The 19896-nt window shown below is 41.6% G+C and overlaps 1 protein-coding gene across 2 annotated transcripts in view; it reads left to right on the top strand.

The window, feature by feature from the left end:
* Positions 1 to 188: 188 nt before the first annotated feature.
* SMC1B (structural maintenance of chromosomes 1B) overlaps positions 189 to 19896 on the top strand; it is a 55120-nt gene continuing 35412 nt past the window's right edge. For both annotated transcript variants that reach the window (XM_054582591.1, XM_054582589.1), the window contains exons 1-10: positions 189 to 297; positions 1667 to 1855; positions 3970 to 4082; positions 4171 to 4374; positions 6276 to 6514; positions 7794 to 8052; positions 9155 to 9295; positions 12666 to 12748; positions 13338 to 13545; positions 18032 to 18217. In XM_054582591.1, coding sequence (XP_054438566.1) covers positions 189 to 297; positions 1667 to 1855; positions 3970 to 4082; positions 4171 to 4374; positions 6276 to 6514; positions 7794 to 8052; positions 9155 to 9295; positions 12666 to 12748; positions 13338 to 13545; positions 18032 to 18217 — 1731 coding nt within the window. The remainder of the gene's footprint in view (positions 298 to 1666; positions 1856 to 3969; positions 4083 to 4170; positions 4375 to 6275; positions 6515 to 7793; positions 8053 to 9154; positions 9296 to 12665; positions 12749 to 13337; positions 13546 to 18031; positions 18218 to 19896) is intronic.

The raw sequence follows: 19896 nt of genomic DNA, 5'->3' as shown, positions 1-19896 counted from the left end.
CAGCCTCCTCCCACCCCGCCGAGCGGCAGAGATCAGGTTTCCTTGGAAACGTAAACAGCCCGGTTGCTATGGAACGGCGGAGCGCTCGCCGTGGTCTCGCCCTCCTCTCGCGAGACGTCACAAGGCCCTCTTCCCGCGCTTTTCCCGCCGGCGTGTGAGAACTCAGCTGAGGCGCGGAGAGCGCAGCCATGGGCCATTTGGAGCTACTGCTCGTGGAGAACTTCAAGTCGTGGCGGGGCCGCCAGGTCATCGGCCCTTTCAGGAGGTTCACCTGCATCATCGGCCCCAACGGCTCCGGTAACTGGAACCCAGAACGCCCCAGGCGGCCGGGCCTCATTTTGCCTGAGGGGCCTGGGGGGCGGCCGCAGGGCCTGGACTCGGGCACCTGCCGGCGGACCCTGGGCCTGACCCTCGACCTCCGCCCCCGCCCCGGGGTTCCGCGGGGCCCTGTCTGACCCTGCTGCTCCCGCCCTCGGGGGTTCGCCCTCTGCCCTCGACCCGTCACCTCTGCAGCCCCTTCGCTTTCTCCCCCAAAGACTGCGCGGGATGGGGCCTCGCGGGCGTCAGGCGCTAATGACGCTTCCCCGAGGTCCCGGCACCGCGTGTTTCTCCGTCCCTCGCCGGTGGGCGCTGTCGCCATTTTGTCGTGGAGGAGACGGAGGTTGGGGCCGCCTACCCCGGGGCGCCCGGGCAGTGGCGGACGTCGCCTTGGACCTTCCCGTCCGAGGTCGGAGACCGTGCTTGAGCGGACCAGCGGCCGTCACCTCGATAAAGGGACGCGCCTGGCCGCGGGGACGGGGACCCGGCGGGAGGGGCGGCGCGCGCACGTGGAAGGACGGCCGCCCTGGGCGCGGTACCGGCGGCGTTTCCGCCCTGACCGCCGGCGCGACAGTGACTGTCACCTCCTGACGGGTGGCAGACGGTGACTGGGGCGCGGGCGCGACCTTCAGGCCACCTCGCTCCGCGCCCTTATCGTTCAGGGCCCGGGGAGAGGCGTGCTTTGCACTTTTTAAACTAGTTCCCAAGTAACTTTGTCACTTCTGTTACTGCGAAAACACACGTGGTGCCCTCAGAACGTGTCGTCAGGTTACTGTGACAACCCCGTCCCGAGTTGTCGCGCGTCCCCTTCCGAGAGCCACGGGCTGCCCCCGCGTCCCCACAGCGACGGGCGCGTGCGCGGCGCTCCGCGCAGACCCGTCTCGGCGCCGGCCCGCAGGCGGCGCTTGTCGCGTTCCGCTCTCGCCGGGACGCCCTCGCGGCCGTGTCCCGGTGCGCGCGGGGCGGCGTTCGCGGAGCGTGGCGGGCGCTCCCGGAGTCCGGGTCGCCGGCCCGCGTCGGGAGGCGGCCAGCGGCTTGCCGTGGTCCCGTGCCCGCCCGGCGGCCGGGCAGCGCTGGGGGCAGCGCTCCTCGCCCGGGCCCCTACGTCAGCGCCGCTGCCTGGCCCGGACCCGGGACCGCCAGGCTCGTCCGTCGGGGCGCGCGCCCCGGGAGCGCAGGCGAGGCCGCCCGGGTCGACGCCCGGCCGGGCTGCGTTTCGCCCCCACGGGCGGCCTGGTGGCTGCTTTGGCTCGGGGCACGGCTGTTGATTTTTTAATTTTTTTTTTTTTAATCATGAAGAAGGAATAACTCCAGCGTCTCCGCTCCCCTCCCGCCGCCTTGTCCGCAGGAAAATCTAATGTCATGGACGCACTTAGCTTCGTGATGGCGGAGAAAACGGTGAATTTGCGAGTGAAGCACATTCAAGAGCTCATTCACGGAGCGCACGTCGGGAAGCCTGTGTCGTCCTCCGCGAGCGTGAAAATTGTCTACGTGGAGGACAGCGGGGAGGAGAAGACGTTTACGAGGATCATTCGAGGTCTGTGTGCGCGGAGGCGGGCGGAGGGGGCGCTCGCCGCTCCCCGGTCCCGCGGGGCCGCCGCCGGAGCGCGCGCTCCCCCTGGCGGGCGGCCGGGGCCGCGGCGGGGACGCCTCCTGTGCCGCCGGCGGCGACCTGCGAGACGTGCCAGCGTTTGCGCGTCGTGGTTGATGCCGGAGGCCCTGTTTCCTGAGTGGACAAGGCCGGCGTTGTTGACTGGTGTCTTTTTCCGCTGTGCTAGGAGTTTACGGAGCCTCGTAAGGTGGGCGGTTCTTGGTTTTGTTCTTCGGTGATGCTGTTTCCAACCTGGCCCGTTGGAACACTGTTCCTATTCCAAGGTGTAGACGCTGTTTTAGTCACTTCCCCCCCAGTTCCGTCACAGGTAACTGTAGAAGTACTCGCGGACTTGTGCCTTCGTGCGTAGTTTAAGTATTTCACCGCTTCGTTACCTAGCCATCTCCATTGATTTCCTCAGTTTCTTTCAGTTTTTATTCAGAAGTCTCCATCTCACCAAGGATTCCGCAGCCTCCTCGACCTATTTAATAACCCGTCATAAGTTCTTTTCTATATTAATGTATAATGTATAATGTAAGGCACACAATGTGATGTTTTAGAATACATTGTGAAATGGGGACAGTCAACCTGGGTAGCAGACGAATGGCCGCCTCTGGCTCCCGTCTGTGCCTGCGCGGGCGGTGAGGACCCTGGAGACCCACCCCCTGAGTGGACTCCACGCGGACAGTGAGCTGGCGTTGGCCACAGTCCCCTGGCTCTGGGTGGGTCCCCAGGGCTTCGCGTCTTGAGCAACGGAAACTTCGCGCCCCTTGGCCGTGTCCCCGTCGCCGCCAGCCCCTAGCAATCGCCGTTCTGCGCAGCCGGCTGTGAGTTTCGGCTGTTTCACATCCCACACCTACGCGGGTCACGCGGGCTTGTCCCTCGGTGCATGGCTCCCGTCACTTAGCACAGCATCCTCCAGGTTCATCCATGACGCTGCGAATGACAGGACTTCTTTCTTTTTGCGGCCGAATAATATTCCCATGCTTGCTTTTTTTATTTATCCATTGACGGACGTTTAGCTAGTCCTTAGCTATTGTTAGTAATGCTTCAGTGAACCCAGGAGCACAGGTGTCTCTTCGAGATGCCGATGTCATTTTCTCTGAGTGTGTGCTCTGCCTGCGGCCCCCCCACCGGGAACGCGCCAGTCTCGTCTGACTGTACCCAGAAGGGGTTGCTAGATGGATCACAGGGTAGTTCTGTTTTTAATCTTCAAGAACCTTCTTGTTATCTATAATGCCTGTACCAACTTACATTCCTACAACAATGTATAAAGTTTCCCTTCACATCCGCACCAACGCTTGCCATTGTGTCTTTTTGATTCTAATAGATGTGAGGTAATACCTTGTTGTGGTTTTGATTTGCATTTTCCTGGTATTTCCTAATGCTGAATACCTTTTCATATACTTCGCCATTTGTATGTCATCTTGTGAGAAATATCTATTCAGGTTATTTTCCCATATTGAATTGGATTATAGTATTTGGTTTTCTGGTATTGGGTTAGATGAGTTCCCTATATATTTTGGATAGTAACCCCTTGTCAGATATGTGGTTCCACCATCATGACCTAATCACTTCCTAAAGGCCCTGCCTACCAAGACCATCGTCCGTCGGGGGCGCAGGCGAGGCCGCCCGGGTCGACCCTGGGGGGTTAGGATTTCAATATGAATTTGGGAGGGGGGACGCATTCAGATCACCGTTCTATTAAAATTGCAATGCTTGTTCCTGGTGCACAGAAACTTTCATATCCCCTTTCCCAACTCTATTTTACTTACTCCTTAACACTTAACACTTTCTCACATATTTATTTTATTTACATATGCCATTTTTGTCTGTCTCCATTATTGGGATATAAACCCCTTGAGATCAGACTTTTGTTTGTCGCTGTAGAATACTCCTTGGCATGTAGTATATTTGTCAACTGACTAAATGCATTTATTAACATGTATACTATTGCGTAACTGGCCATTTCAGTAAGAAAAATAATTTTATAAAACTTTGAATAGTTGTTGATATACATCTGGTATTTATACTTCCTATGTGCCTTTATTTCATTTTAGGGGGATGCTCAGAATTTCGGTTTGATGATAATCCTGTGAGTCGTTCTGCTTATATAATAGAGTTGGAAAAGATAGGTATAATAGTCAAAGCACGGAACTGTCTAGTTTTTCAGGTAAGTAGTTGTAAAGGTTATTTGATTCATGATTTTGAAAATATATCACTATAATTTATATGTTGGTGTGCTTTACTATTTTTAAAAGGGAACTGTAGAGTCGATTTCAATGAAAAAACCCAAGGAAAGAACCCAGTTTTTTGAGGAAATCAGTACTTCAGGAGAGCTTATAGGAGAATATGAGGAAAAGAAAAGAAAGTTACAGAGAGCTGAAGAGGATGCACAGTTTAATTTTAATAAGAAAAGAAACATAGCTGCAGAGCGCAAACAGGCAAAATTAGAGAAAGAAGAGGTAAGGTATCATGAAGATATAACCAATTAAATGTTGGATACAAGAACTGTTAAATTGCTAGATATTGACTTGGGGTTACTAATAAGATTCTTTTAATGATGTAAGATAAATAAAGTCCAAAATTCTTTAAAGAGAAACTTTTTGATATGTTTTTCACCATTTGGGGTTTTATTTCCCCAAACAGGTAAGACAACCTGAACTACAAAAATGATTCTTCTCCCAACTAAATATAAGCCTGAAGGGTATACGCCGTTTATGGCAGAGGTTCTCAAAATTTTGGTTCTTATCCCCTTACACTCTTAAAAATTACTGGGGACCACAAAGAATTTCTGTTCATGTGGGTTATATCCACCAATATTTATTGTATTTGAAATTAAAACTCAGAAATTTTTAAAATATATTTTAATGATAAGTGTAAAAATAATAAACTCATTACATGTTAGCATAAATAACACTTTTATGAAAAACTTCATTTTTTCTAAAAGTAAATAATTAAAAGTATAATATTGTTTTACATTTTTGTAATCTCCTTAATATCTAGTGATGTTTTTAAAATGCAAACCAGATTATCTCTTTCTCTTGCATAAAACCTCTTCCAGTGCAATGCTTCCCACTGTGCTGAGAATCTACTCCTGTCCAGCCTTCGGACTCGGCCCCTGTTCAGCCCTCCAGTGTTAGCTTCCTCTCCTCTGCCACCTCATTGACCTTTCTTCTTGAACACCCCACACTGCATTCTAGCCTGGAGTGCTTGCTATTGCCTATGCCTAGGTAGCTGCATGCCTGATTTTTGCATAGCTAATGCTTTCTCGTTCAGGTGTTCATAAAAAGCCATTTTCTTGGGCAGGCATTTGCTATCCATGCCCTCAGTCTAAACTAGGACCTTCTCTCTACCCCCTTCCTGTTACTACTGCATTATGCTATTTTGTTTCTTTTGTAGCATATATTGGTATATGATATCTTGTTTATTTGTTTGCTTAGTTATCCGCCAAGTCCTCTTGATTCCTCCCCACCCAATTAGAATAACTAGACTGTAAATTTATAAGAGCAGAGACTGTTTCTGTCTTGTTCTTCACTGTATTCCCAAGAACAGGGCCTGGCACATAGTCAGCAATCAAAAAATATTTGAAGTAAATGAGAGGTGGATGTGTTCTTTATTAGTGATTTTTTGGGGGTTTCTACATGTTTTCACATGTGTGTCCATGTCCTCAGTTTTGTCAGTGGAAAAGGATGGCGTCAGTGAAAGTCAGACTATGGTACTTACACTGAAACAGCCTATAGAAACGGAGGGTTGCAGAACTTCCAACATCATAAGAACAGAATAGTCCAGCTTCCTAATTATTTGTTACAGCATCCCGGCAGATGGCTAGTGCCTGCTACATGGAATTCTTCAGTGATGAGGAACTTTCCTCTCAAGGCAGCCTGTTCCTTCATTGATAGTACAAATGCTGTTTCACATGTAGTTTAGAATTTTAATAGTCCTATTAGTTCTCTCAGTAGAAAAATTACACTCTGTAGCAGGAATTTTTCCTGGAATCATTGAATTTAAAGTTGCTAGGGATTTTACAAGTCATATTTACAAATGAAGCTGGTGTCAGGAATGTTAATGGAATCGCTACACTCTGAAGTGAAGACTGAAATGTGAGGAGGATACAGGTTAGTGGGTATCACTCCATTGTTCTTACCCTCATCCCACTGAGTGTGTGAATATAAAAATCACTTACTGTTTTACCGGTTTATTGTAAAAGTATCCAGAAGCCTTCTCCAAATATTGCTACTTTTAGTGAGAATACCGATACTTAAAATTCATTAGAGATCATTTGTTAGCACAGTAGCTGAGTTTCTGAAAGGCCGTCTTAAATACACTTCTATTTAACTGTTGTTGAACTGTACTGTTTTTATAGGCAGAACGTTACCAGAGTCTCCTTGAAGAACTGAAAATAAACAAGATTCAACTGCAGCTTTTCAAACTATATCATAACGAGAAAAAAATTCATTTTTTGAACAGCAAGTTAGAACATGCGAATACAAATTTAAGTGTCACAAAAGAGTCTCTCTCTCATCATGAAAACATAGTGAAAGCCAAGAAAAAGGAACATGGAATGCGAACTAGACAGCTACAACAAACAGAAAAAGAATTAAAGTGAGTTTTTAAAAATAGTTATTAACAGTTGGCTTTTATGTAGATCAAGAGAGAAAATAAAAGTGACATTTTGAAAGTTGATTTTTTTTAAATAAGCTTTTACTTTGGAACACCTTTAGATATACAGAAGAGTTACAGAGTACACAGTTCCTGTATTCCCCACACTCAGTTTCTCCCACTTACAATACCGTACCTTATTAGTATGAAATGTTTGTCAGAATTAATGACCCAATGTGGAGATACTACTATTAACCAAAGTCCATAGTTTATTTATAGTTTCTTAGTTTTTACCTTTTGTCTTTTTCCTGATCCAGAATACTGTATTTCATTTAGTCATCATGTCTCCATAGACTCCTCTTGGTTGTGACAGTTTCTTAGACTTTCCTTGTTTTTGATGGCCTTGACAGTTCTGAGAAGGACTAGTCAGGTTTTTTTGTTGAACGTTCCTCCACTGGGATTTGTCTGATAGCTTTCTCATAATTAGTCAGGGTTTACGAATTTGGGGGAAGGAGATCGCAATGGTAAAATGCTGTTCTCTTCGCATTATATCAGAATGTCGACATATCATAGATGTCATGACATACCTCACTAATGTATCATAATGACAGCAGCTGGACATCACTGTTGATGCTGACTCTGCCTTGCTTATCTGAAACCTCCCACTCCGGCAGTGAGAATCGTGCCTTGCACAAAATTCCATTCATTTGCTTAATTCTTCAATCCCAGTAATCACCTATGGCAGCATCAGAATTGTTAATCCATACCCCACTAGGAAGCAGCTTTACCAACTAGTGTAAGATGCTTATGTACAATTCCTTTTGCTTTTAGTTTTACAGCCTCTACTCATTTCTGAAGTTACTTAGGTTAGCACCTTTGTCCCCTTCAGTAAGGTGGTTTCATACATATGTAATACAGCTAGAGTGTTTTGTCACTTCCTATATTCCATCTACGATGTCTTGGTTGCCTCTAAGTGGTTTGTTAAAAATTTGCATACATTAAAGTACACTCTTGGTGCTGTAAAGTTCTGTAGGTTTTGACAAATGTACGCTGTCATGCTTCACCATTACAGTATCATACAGAGTATTTTACCACTCTTAAAAAATTCCCCTATGCCTCCACTCTTCAGTCCTCCCCTAACTTCTGGCAACCACTGATCTGCCTGTGGTCTCTGAAAGTCAGTTTTTAGAATTTATTTTTAAATGTGTGATTCGATCAAAAGAACTTCCCTTTTATCATAAGATTTAATTTCCTTTAAAGCAAATTTTATATTCATTTTTAGATCCCTTGAAGCACTTTTAAATCAGAAGAGGCCTCAGTACATTAAAGCCAAAGAAAACACTGCTCACCACCTCAAGAAATTAGAAGTGGCTAAAAAATCACTGAAGGACAGTGAAAAACAATGTTCTAAGCAGGAAGATGACATAAAAGCCCTAGAGACAGAGCTGGTTGATTTAGATGCTGCATGGAAAAGTTTTGAAAAGCAGATTGAGGAAGAAGTCCTACGGAAAGTGCGAGACATTGAATTAGAAGCCAGTCAGGTGAAAAAGTCAACATAAGGGAAAACTTTCTGTGGTTTTCAGCTTTTCCTTTTAATTAGAAAAGATTTGAAGAATGACCTCTCTTTCTGATACTTTAAGGGATTGTCCTCAGAATCTACATTATGGGGATTTAAATTTTCACCTTGTATATGGAATCTAAATTTAATCTTTAGGCTATTTTTTCTTTATAGGATTAAGTGGTGTTAACATTTTTGAGTTTGTTGAAGTCAGGAAATACTTCAAGAAGACTACATGGTATCATTTTGTAATAAAAGGACATTATATTTTTAAAGTAACTTTTTTTTCTTTTCTGAATATTATAAAAAATGTCAGATACATACAGCTTTGAAGAGACATGATCGCTTAATTGGCAGAAGGGAAGTTGATTGCTTAAGGTGATGTAAAATGTTGAGTGATGAATTAATATCCAATTTAGTATATAAGGTTTAATTATAAGTAGGTACTAGATATGCAAAAATTGGTAGTTCAGAGTATCCAGACATTCTTTCAACTAAATTTTTACCATCTCTTTCATTAACTTGATAATAATATATTACTATATATACTAAAATATTTGTGACTATACAGATTCAAAAAGTGCATAATTTTCTCTGAGCTCCTCTTCCTTTGGACTAATAATGAGTTTTAATCTCTTAAGAATTTCTTGAACCTTATAGAGTTGACTTTGAATACCTTATTGATGTATCTAAACAGTTTAAAACATTCATTTTTTGTTCACATTATCTTAACTGGAGAAGTTGGCCAATTATGACCTAATTTATGTAAAACACACTGTTGATAAGATTAATTACCTGTTGGTAAAGGATATATGAAGAATTTTCCCTCACCCCGGCCAAGTTGCTCAGTTGGTTGGAATGTCACCCCCTGCACCACAAGGTTGGGCACATACTTAGGTTTCGGGTTCCATCCCCGGTGGGAGCAGGTGCGGGAGGCAACCCGTTGGTGATTCTCTGCCTGTCTGTTCTCTCTCTCAGTTTGTCTCTCTCTCTTCCTCTTCCTCTCTAAAATCAGTAAACATATCCTTGGGTAAGGATTAAAAAAAAGGATTTGAGTTAGCAATTTTTAATTGCTCTTTATACAGCTGAATCGTTACAAAGAACTTAAGGAACAAGTAAGAAAGAAGGTGGCTATAATGACCCAACAACTGGAAAAACTGCAGTGGGAACAGAAGGCTGATAAGGAAAGATTGGCATTTGAAAAGAGGAGGCATGGAGAAGTTCAGGTATCTTGATTTGTGCGGTCATGATTTAGAATTTTCAGTGAAATTTTATTACCTTTTTATATTGGCTTTTCAATATGTAAGTAGATTTACATCAGACAAATGATTAATTAAAAAATTCTAGACTATCTGTTATGTTGCTTAGTATCATTTAGGTGCTCTTTTTATGGTCTAAGATACAGATAGTGCCTTTGTTCACATAGTGAACATTTTCTATGTGTCTATATAGTGATGTGAGCAGATGATACAGCCTCTGTTACATGTACTGTAGTTCAGAGAGGTTAGGAGGAGGATAGATAAAGGGAAAAACAATTAAGTATGATAGAGGTGAATGCACTCATTTGGAAAGAATAAGGACATAGCCCAAGAAGAACATAATAGTCTACATGAGAATTAACTATCAGGATAGTATTATAGCCCTGGCTGGTGTGGCTCAGTGGACTGAGTGCCCACCTGTGAACCGAAAGGTCACTGGTTCGATCCCCAGTCGGGGCACTGCCTGGGTCAGGTCCACCGGTGGGGGCGCGCAGAGGTGACTAATTGATGTATCTTGCACATTGATGTTTCTCTCCCTCTCTTTCTCCCTCTCCCCCCTCTCTAAAAACAAATAAATGAAATCTTTTTGAAAAAAGATAGCATTATAATGGTTGGCCTTAGAGTAAGACAGAACCTGCCTTCCAGTCTGATTTGTTCTTTACTGACCTCTGTAATCTTGGTAAATAACTAAGTTATTTAACTTCTCTGACCTTTGATTTCTTCAGTTTTATAATGAGGACAGATGTGTCTACCTCACAGTGATAGGCAGGTTGAATAAGATGAAAGTGACTGTGATGTTACACCAACCATCTGGTATTTCCCTCTGATGCCTCATGGTGTATCATATGATAATCATATGAGTAGAAGAAAGGACATTTTGTGGAGGAGAAAAATAAATGTCATAACATAGCAGTAATTCATTCTAAAACTTGTATAATTTGTATTGCTTTATAAAATTGTACACTGATTTCTGCAAATTCTCATTGCAGTTTTGCCTTTGTACATGCTAATTTTGGAAAAACCTACTTATCTCTACATGTTGAACTCTGTGGTCCCCCACACTACAAAGCCTTACCTGGCCTGCCTTTTCTCTCCACTCCGCACCCCCCCCCCAAAAAACCCTGAAATTTCTTCCACATCTAATCACTCATTATTCTTAATCTATATTTAAAGGATTTTATCAGATTGAAGGAAAGTACAGTTGATTGGTACAGCTCTACTAGACTGGAAGCTTCTTGAAAGCAGGATTCATAATAATGTACATTGTAAACCTTGTACTTAGTAGATATCAGTAAGTGTTGAATGAATTGCTGTTGTCTTTTGAATATGGAAATGCTGATAGAAGAAATACATCCAGGTGGAGAGAGATGGAGAAATCTGTAGCCATATCAGTGTGCCACAGGACTGGTGACTCCCTTTTGGGACAGGAGGGTCTGTAACTTTACACAGATACCAAGATAGCAGTGCTGGACAGTGGCCGGCTTTCCCAGACAATAACCTGCTCAGCTGGTGTCTCAAGTGCAGAATGCCTGGTGCCAAGGCAGTCTCATTTTCCCCTGTTTGTCCAGCGGAGCACCCGGCCCCTGACGCACCGCGCTGTAGGGTGGTGACCCTGGCCTTCCACATGAAGAGCCTATCTTTCAACCTAAGCCATGTCTGAAGTTTGCCCCAGACTTTGTGTAACAGGTGGTGATCCCTAAGAGACCCACCTGGCATGTGAAGTAATGACCGCATAGGAGCCCATCTGGCATCACACAGTCCTTGGGAGTGGCCAGAGTAAAGGCAGAGGCAGGGTTTTCCAGTTAATTAAACTTTGTATTCTTTGTTAACTGATTGTGTCCCCTCCCCTTTGTATGGAATTGTTAAGTGAGATATTAAAATTTCAATATGGGGCTCTAATTTGAAAAATGTGTGAGTTCCTAGAGAAAATTAACTGCGTCTTGCTCATTTTTATAATTCTGACACCTAGCATAGATGTTTGTTCAGCGAATTTGTGTGACGCGTGGGTACAGTGAGATAAGTATCTTCATGGAATATCTCCACTTGAAAACTTTGGTATTTCTTCTGTTTCCAGGTGTGGTATACTGAAAAAAGATTGTATTTTTTACTTTTGTACACTCCTGGTTTTAAATTACTTAGTAATGGAGTAAAACAGATTAATCTTGCTGTGGTGCATAGGATGAATTAGGGGAGAGGTTAAAGAGGTGAAACACATTGGAGACTAAACCCTAACCCCTGTACTTGGGTTTAGTGAGGATGTTAGCAGAGCAAGACTTTTGTGAAGCCCTCCTGCCCCCAGCCTGTAGTTGCTTTGTATGTCCGGTCCTGTTACAATACTGAGCCACTCTGCCGGGATTACTTATTTGTCTGTCTCCCACCAGACCCTAGTCCTTGAGAGCAGAGGCTCCCATTCTTTATTATATCTAGTTCCTAGCACAGGGTAGCCAGTGAATAAATATTTATTGCATGAGTGAGTTTGCAGTATAGGGGATATATTCACTGATACTGGGATGAGTGTGGTGGTGGGGGGCCAGGCCGGTACCTGAAGCAGCCAGGAGAACTATTCTGTAAAGTACAAGATTTCCTAACAACTTTGCTACACATCTGAGGCTAATACAGAATGACACTGAATGTAAACTGTAATTGAAAAATAAATGCTTAAAAAGGATCCATCATGTGTAAAAAAGCACAGATAGATTCATGTTAACACAAGGCAGAAGTCCCAGAGGAAATGGTTGATATTCTTGTAAAATATTTAATTTATACTATATCATATCATTATCAAACTGTGACTTTTCATCTGTGAACTAATTTTATAAAGCAAGATGGTATTTGTGTGAACTGCTATTGGTCAGAAAAGGGACACCTTGTTTTTATTTTTCTGAGTTTTTTTTTTAGTTGTTAATTAAAAGACATATTAAAGATTAGTTTCTATTGTTATTCCAGTGTTTTTTATTTCTCTGTGGATGACCTGTTTAACCCAATTTAGTACAAATTTTAAAATTTTTAATTAAAAAATTCCAGATATATGGAAGAAAAGAACTGTGTATAGATATTTGAAAATAATCCCCTTGGAGTTTGAGTTTACCAGAGTAAACTTCATGATCAGATATCTAGTAAATGGTAGAGCTAGGATTTGAACCCTGATTCTTATAACCTCAGAGCTCTATATCATCCTGCCTTTTCAAAATTAAAATTTGCTCTTATGAGTATTTTCATATGGTTATATTTTACATATTTCAAATTCAGAACAACTAAGGATATAGTAAATTCTAAGCATTTAGTGAATTTTACTTGAAATTGCTGTAATTGATTTTAGGTTTCATTTCTAATTTAGGAAAACCTAAAACGAGTAACAGAACAAATAGAAGATTATAAAAAACGAATAGAGAAGTTGGAGGAATATACAAAAACATGCATGTGGGTATTGTTTAAGAAAAAGTTCCTTGCTGCTGTCTTACATTTCAAGGGTCTGGTTTATTTGTGGTTATTCAATCAAATGAATGCTTTTATTGTATTATAATGTTTTCACTCCATTATTTTTATTTCATTGTATATAATTAAAAATTAAGCACATAAATAAAATATTTACATTTTGAAAATATTAATGTTTGTCGGTGGAGAAACTTAAAACTCCTTTTTGGTATTGCTATTTTATAGTAAAAGTTATGTCATGGAAGCTAGTATAACCTAAGTATTCTACCATTGAGAATTTTTTTAAGTTGGCATATATTTATTATTAAGCTCTTGATGATTGCCCCAGTTTAGTGATCTATTCTTGCTTTTCAGTATCCAGAAATAGGTATCTTTTGAATCAACAAAGAATGATCAAAATCTCTTTGCCCAAGTTTGGTGTTAGGTTTAGTTTATTGCATTTTTCATCATTTAAAATTGTTAGAACACTCTTTCACTCCCTTGCACTGCCAGATCTGAGTATATTGTACCTTGTCATTCCTAAATTTTGGTTTTTCTTTTTTCTATATAATTTATTACTGTTCTTACTATGTAGGGATTGCTTAAAAGAGAAAAAACAGCAGGAGGAAACCCTAGTGGATGAAATTGAAAAAACAAAATCAAGAATTTTGGAAGTTAATGAAGAGATGAATCTTGTTAGAAGTGAACTGCAGAATGCTGGAATTGATTACCATGAGGGAAAACGTCAGCAAAAGAGAGCAGAGGTTATGGAACACCTTAAAAGACTTTACCCAGATTCTGTGGTAATTAGAATGAATAGTTACTTTAAACAAAGAGGCTAAGTTTTCTTATTCAGGATTTAAAATGTTATTTGGAGGCAAAATTATTTCAGAAGTTTTTAAGTTTTGTGTTTATTTATATTTAAAATGTAATAGTAAATAATTGGTGTGAAATGTAAGTAACTTTTAATAATATATGTAGACAAATAATTTTGGGAGAGAAACATTGACTTGAACACATTACCTGGAAAGTCCAAGTTATGGCCAGTATCCCCAAAGAACTTAAATACCATGAAATAGCCTCCCCCCAAAACACACAGAGCCTAAAAACCTAGTATTTTTCATGCTTTCAGGTTTTTTAAATTATATTTTCAGTAGACATCATTGGAATACTTTTATAACAATGAACTTTTATTCCCTAAATCTAACTGCATATCCAGTTTTGCTAGGATATTTCATTAGCCCAAATATAGCAATATCTAACCTGTGGCTGAGGGTGTCAACTTCACAAAGTTACTTCCTTTGGTATCTGGGTCTGGCATTCCACTATTGTGTCACGAACACCAGTGTACACTGCACAGTCCTTACCTTACAGCAGCCTGTTTTCAGCACGTGGAACTGTTAACCACTTGCACTATTCCGAAGCCTTCCCATTGGCTTCTGTGACACCACAGTCTCATGGTTTTTCTCCTGTCTCTCTGGCCACCATGTCTTCTTTACAGCATCCTCTTTGGCTCTCTCACTCTTAAATGTTGGTCTGGACTCCTAGACAGTGATGAAGGAGAGGGGAATAAGGTTTGGTCACAGAATCCCTTCCCCAGTCCCAAACAAAATGACTAAAACTAGCCTAAAAAGAAAATTGGTTCAACAGTCAAGGAAAAGGTACTAGGAAGTCAAGGAAATTTCAGAAAATGGTAATAGTCCAGATTTTTTTTTAAAGATTGAAGGATAGAATTTTAAAGCCTTTATTTTTTATTGAAATTGGGCTTATATTGGTCAGTAAAATTATATAGATTTCAAGTGTGCAAGTGTGCAGTTCTACAATACATCATCTGCACATTGCATTGCACTCTCACTATCCAAAGTCTAGTCTCCTTCTGTCACCATTTGTCCCCTCTTTACTTTCTTCCACCTGCACCTACCTCTTTCCCTCTCATAATCACCATCCTGTTGTCTGTGTCGGTGTCTGTGGGGTTTTTTTTTCTTTTTTGGCTTAATCCCTTCACCTATTTCACCCAGCCCTGAGCCTCCCTCCCTCTGACAGCTGTCGGTGTGTTCTCTGTATCTGCAAGTCTGTTTCTATTTTGCTTATTTTGTTCATTAGATTCCATATATAAGTAAAAGCATATGGTGTTTGTCTTTCTCTGGCTTATTTCACTTAGCATAACACCTCTAGCACCATCCATGGTGTCACAAAAGCTAAAATTCCCTTTTTTGTGGCTGAGTAGTATTTCATTCTGTAAATGTACCACAGCTTTTTTATCCACTCATCTGCTGATGGACACTTGGGCTGCTTGTAGATCTTGGCTATTGTAAGTGGTGCTTCAATGAACATAGGGGTGCATATATTCCTTCAAATCAGTGTTTTGGGTGTCTTCAGGTATATTCCCAGAAGTGGAATTGCTGGACCATAAGGCAATTCCATTTTTTATTTTTTGAGGAAACTCTATACTCTTTTTCATAGTGGCTGTCCAAGTCTGCATTCCCACCAACAGTACTCAAGGGTTCCCTTTTCTCCACATCCTCGCCAGCACCTGTTATTTGTGGATTTATTGATGATAGCCATTTAAAGCATTTATAAGCATATTTTTAACTCTGCAAAAGTCAAACTGATAAATTGATTAATTCCTAAGAAATCCCACCTAGGATCCCTTAATCCAGCAAGAATCAAATTCATATGTATTTGTTGCCTTTTGATTAAAAAACTAGTGAATCAGGGAACGTGAACCTCTGATGATCTTAGATAGAAGTGTCGGCGGTTGGACTCCGCATTAAATTGAGAGGCCAATTCAAAGCCCTTCTCCAAAATGGGATTTGTCCTCTTCCCCAAAGGTAGAGGAACCTTAGTATGGAATATTGATTAAAACTCAGAGGAAAGAGCAAAAACTTGGGTATTCAGGCAAAGCATATGCACAGCCTAGGTTCAGCTCTCACCTGCCCCTGCCATGCAAGCCCTTAGGTAATAAGAAATAGATCAGAAAATACTTAGAAGGCAAACAGAAAACACTTAGTTCATTAGCTGTAGCTCAGAGGAAATAACCATTTCAGTTCTAGGTGAGGCAATAAAAAAAAGTCTCCATCACAAATAAAAGTTCTGAATGGTGATATCCACATTAAATATAAGCATGGTGAAAAGAACAGATACGGCAGCTATAGGTCATATAAAAAAGAGAAAGGATGACTTTTTAAAAATCCTCATTCAAGGATATATTTATTAATTTTAGAGAGAGAGAGAAACATCGATCAGTTGTCTCCCATACTGGGGATTGAACCCACAGCCTTTTGGTGTACTGGTTAATACTCTAACCAGCTGCTCCACTGAGCCAGGCAAGAGAGGATGATTTTAAAAGCATTTATAAGTCAAAGAACCTAATCTGGAGGAAGGTTACAGAACAAAATCCCTCATAAAACTAACGTGTAGAGCTAAGAAAACAAATCAAGAGCAAACATTACTGAACTTGTAAGTTGCAAGTAGTAAGGCATGGGTTACACAGCTGAAAATCAAAGTACTGACCTAGATGTCAGGTTTGAGCTATAGCAGTCACCCCGTACCCACGGGGGTCTATTCCCAGGTGCCAGCAAACGACTGGCACTGCAGGTAGTACTGAACCCTATGTATATGTAGGGGGTGTGTATGCATATATATCATGTATTTTTTTCAGTTCACGTATTTCACCTGAAAATTTAATACTTTTTCCTTTTTAAAATTTATTTCTTTATTATTTATTTTTAGAGAAAGAGGAAGGGAAGGAGAGAGTGAGAGAAACATCAGTATGTGGTTGCCTCTCACATTCCCCCTACTGGGGACCTGGCCTGCAACCCAGGCCTGCGCCCTGACTGGGAATCAAACCAGCAACCCTTTGGTTTGCAGGCCAGCACTCAATCCACTGAGCCACACCAGCCAGGGCTTGTTCCTTCTTAACTAAGTACTTATGCACTGTGGCTGGAGCTTTTGTAGTGTAAGGTGCAACAACAAAACTAGCACGGAATTTTTTTCTCCTTTACAATTTCACCTGTCGAAGATTTATTCTTACTGTGGATCTTAGCAACTTCAGCATGTGATTTTTTCTTTCCTTATTAAGTCTAGACCTTTTTATCTTTTCACCTAAAGGAAGCACTTTCCGGCTTCTCTCTGGCATGTCCGAATTGTCAGCGGCACTGCCCTCGTGCTGGGGGGCCGTTAGTCAGTAAAACAAGGGTGACTTGAACGCAAGCACGGAGACCCCATGACCATCCATCTCAAAACCGTGGTGGCTATTAAGTGGCTAACGGGCAGCATATACAGTGCGGATACACTGCACGAAGGGATGATTCGTGTTTTCCCAGAGAAGATGGCTTGAATGTTCATCATGCTCAGTGTACAATTTAAAACTTACTACTTGTTGATTGAGTCATTTATTTCTGACATTTTCCATTTAATACTTTTAGACCATGGTTGACTGCAGTAACTGAAAACGCAGAAAGCCACACCGCAGATAAGGGGGGCCAATATAATCACAGGTGAATGGAGGAAAAAAGACAAAGAGCAGGACAATATTAACAAAAACCATGATCTGCCTTAAAAATGGTATTCGTGAAGTAGAACTGAGCAGATGCAAAAAGTCTAAGATACAAAACTGAATCTGCAGATAGTCTAGGGAGCATTGACACAGGATGGTTGACATTCTGACATTTTTAAGTAAACTTTTTGAATTTCAGTCTAATGAATTCTTGACCATTCCTCAGATCTCAAATAAGACTTCTTTGTGGGAAGCCTTCTCTGACGTCTCAGGTCAGCCTATTCCCTGTCACACACTCGCAGAGCTCACTGTGCTTTATCATAGCGTCTAGTATAACTCTGTTTCATACATGTGTGAAATTACTTATTCATGTTTTTCTTCCCTACTAGACCGACAGCTCTGTGAGATAACAGAGTATCTGTTTTGTTCAGTAATGCTTGCCGGTGTCTAGCTCAGGGTGGTGAAATGGTGTGGGGAGGGGGGTCTTTGTAGATTCTTATTTAGTAAATAAGGGAATGGATGAATTTAATTACTGTAGCTTTGTAAAAATGTTTTAATACCTTGAGAAGGATAATCCTCCTTCATTACTCTCCTCTTAAATTAAGTATGACTCACCTCAATGGATATTTTGTAGTAAAACTTATGTCCAATGAATGATGCTCTTTTAAATTCTAATGTTTATAATTTTATAAAATTAGTTTATAGTTTGTGCTGCTTTGTTATATTAGAAAACAGTATGTTCCTCACAAGTGTATTTGCTATTTCCTTTTTTGTTTTTGAAACATGCCAAGTTTGGAAGACTGCTTGACCTGTGTCATCCTATTCATAAGAAGTACCAGCTAGCTGTCACAAAACTCTTTGGCCAGTACATGATTGCCATTGTAGTAACCTCTGAGAAGGTAGCAAGAGATTGTATTCGATTTCTGAAGGAGGAAAGAGCCGAACCTGAGACATTCCTTGCCCTAGATTACCTTGATGTAAGAAATTTATGTTTAGTACTTAGTAGTGATAAAAGCTTGTCTTTTAAAGTATGTCTTTATTGCCTAAAACTATGGTAGTGATAGAAAGAACTACAGCATGGATGCCAGCCTGTCAGGCATTCAGATAGCTGGTGTTAATGGACTGGCAGGCCAGGAATAATATCAAGTAGGTGCTATCTTTTTTGACTTCATACCGTTTCTGCCACATCTACTTTTGCTATAACTCTACCTTGATGATTTTGAGGACATTGTTCTAGCCTACTAGCCAGCCATATTCTTATTCAATAGCAAAGTATAGAGGATGGTTAAGACATACGGTCTGTGGTGAAATGCCAACCCAGAGTCTGAGTTGTAAATATGTGATCCAGTAAATACACATCAGTCTTGGTGGAGCAGGCTCATGTTGAGCCTTGGAGTGTGTATTGAGAGGCCTTAGTGTATCCAGATTCTAAATTCCTGAGACAGGAACTCAGTCATTATCGAGATGGATATCCTTTGGTGATTTTTTCTTGGCTGCTAAAGAAAATGATCTGCTTGTCCAACCTTCCAGGCCCTGGACCGAAGGCAGTGTGCACAGTAGTGAAGAGCACGTGGCCTAGACATAGACTGGCCTGAGTATGAATCTCAGCCCTGCTTTTAATTAGTTCTCATTAATTTGTTCTTAATTTTTCTTGAGCTTCAGTTTCTGCATCTGTGAAGCAGGGGAAGTAGTCCTTGCCTTGTGAGATTGTCACAGAGAATCATTATGTGGAGAGCACCTCGCACAGCGCCTGGCACAGTGAGGGCTGGGCCTAGCAGTTGCGAGCTGGGCACCAGGGGTCTAGACCTGCCTTTTGTGCTTCCACACTTTTGCTTATACCTTCTGCTCACTAAAACTGCTTGACCCAATTCATCTGCTCGTTAAAATCCTGTTTTACTTGTTTCATGCTTAAGACTTTTTTCAAGACACCCTCATTTTTTAAAAATCTAATACAGAAAATTATAAAATATAAAGGAAATATTACTATCCCTTCTCAATGCCCAATTCCTTCGTTTTAACTACTTTAGATTGCTTTTATACATACAAATTTATATAAATATATATTTCCAGGTATATTGCATATACACACATTTTGGTTGTATACCAAACCAAATGAGTTTGTGTATACTCCCCCACTCCTTATTCCCCCAAAATGGAATTATCTTCTGGCAGGCGGTCCCCTTCCAGTATAGGCTTTCCCCACTAGGGGAGTGTTCTTGGAACCCATCTGTTATCAGTGTACCAGCTGGTGGTGTGAGAGGCTGCATTGGGCTTCACTGAATTTTCCTGAGACTCTTTGAGCACGTTTGCCCAATTCCTGATGGGTGATTTACAAGCGCGTCTGCCTACACCACGCTGACTGTTCAGCAGTTTTTGACCAGAATACCCCACCCTCACTATTCACCCAGTCTCACCCTGAGCGACTTTTTTTTTTGTTTCCCTGGATGAAGTCCTCAAAGGGGAATGTTTTGCCAATGTGGAAGAGGCAAAACGAAAAATGCCAAGCACTAAAAGGCATGGAAATCAACAAGTTCAAAACTGTTTTGAGAAGTGGAAAAATTTCTCCATAGGTGTACTGCATCAAATGGAGAGTACTTTGAAGGTGACTAAAGTTTATCATGTAAGAATAAATACACAATTTTTTATAAATCCGGGG

The sequence above is a fragment of the Pteronotus mesoamericanus genome, unplaced genomic scaffold (genome assembly GCF_021234165.1).
Source record: "Pteronotus mesoamericanus isolate MK-2021 breed Mesoamerican mustached bat unplaced genomic scaffold, CSHL_Meso_final contig_702, whole genome shotgun sequence".
Classification (NCBI taxonomy): Eukaryota; Metazoa; Chordata; class Mammalia; order Chiroptera; family Mormoopidae; genus Pteronotus; species Pteronotus mesoamericanus.
This window is presented reverse-complemented; position numbering and strand designations above follow the sequence as displayed.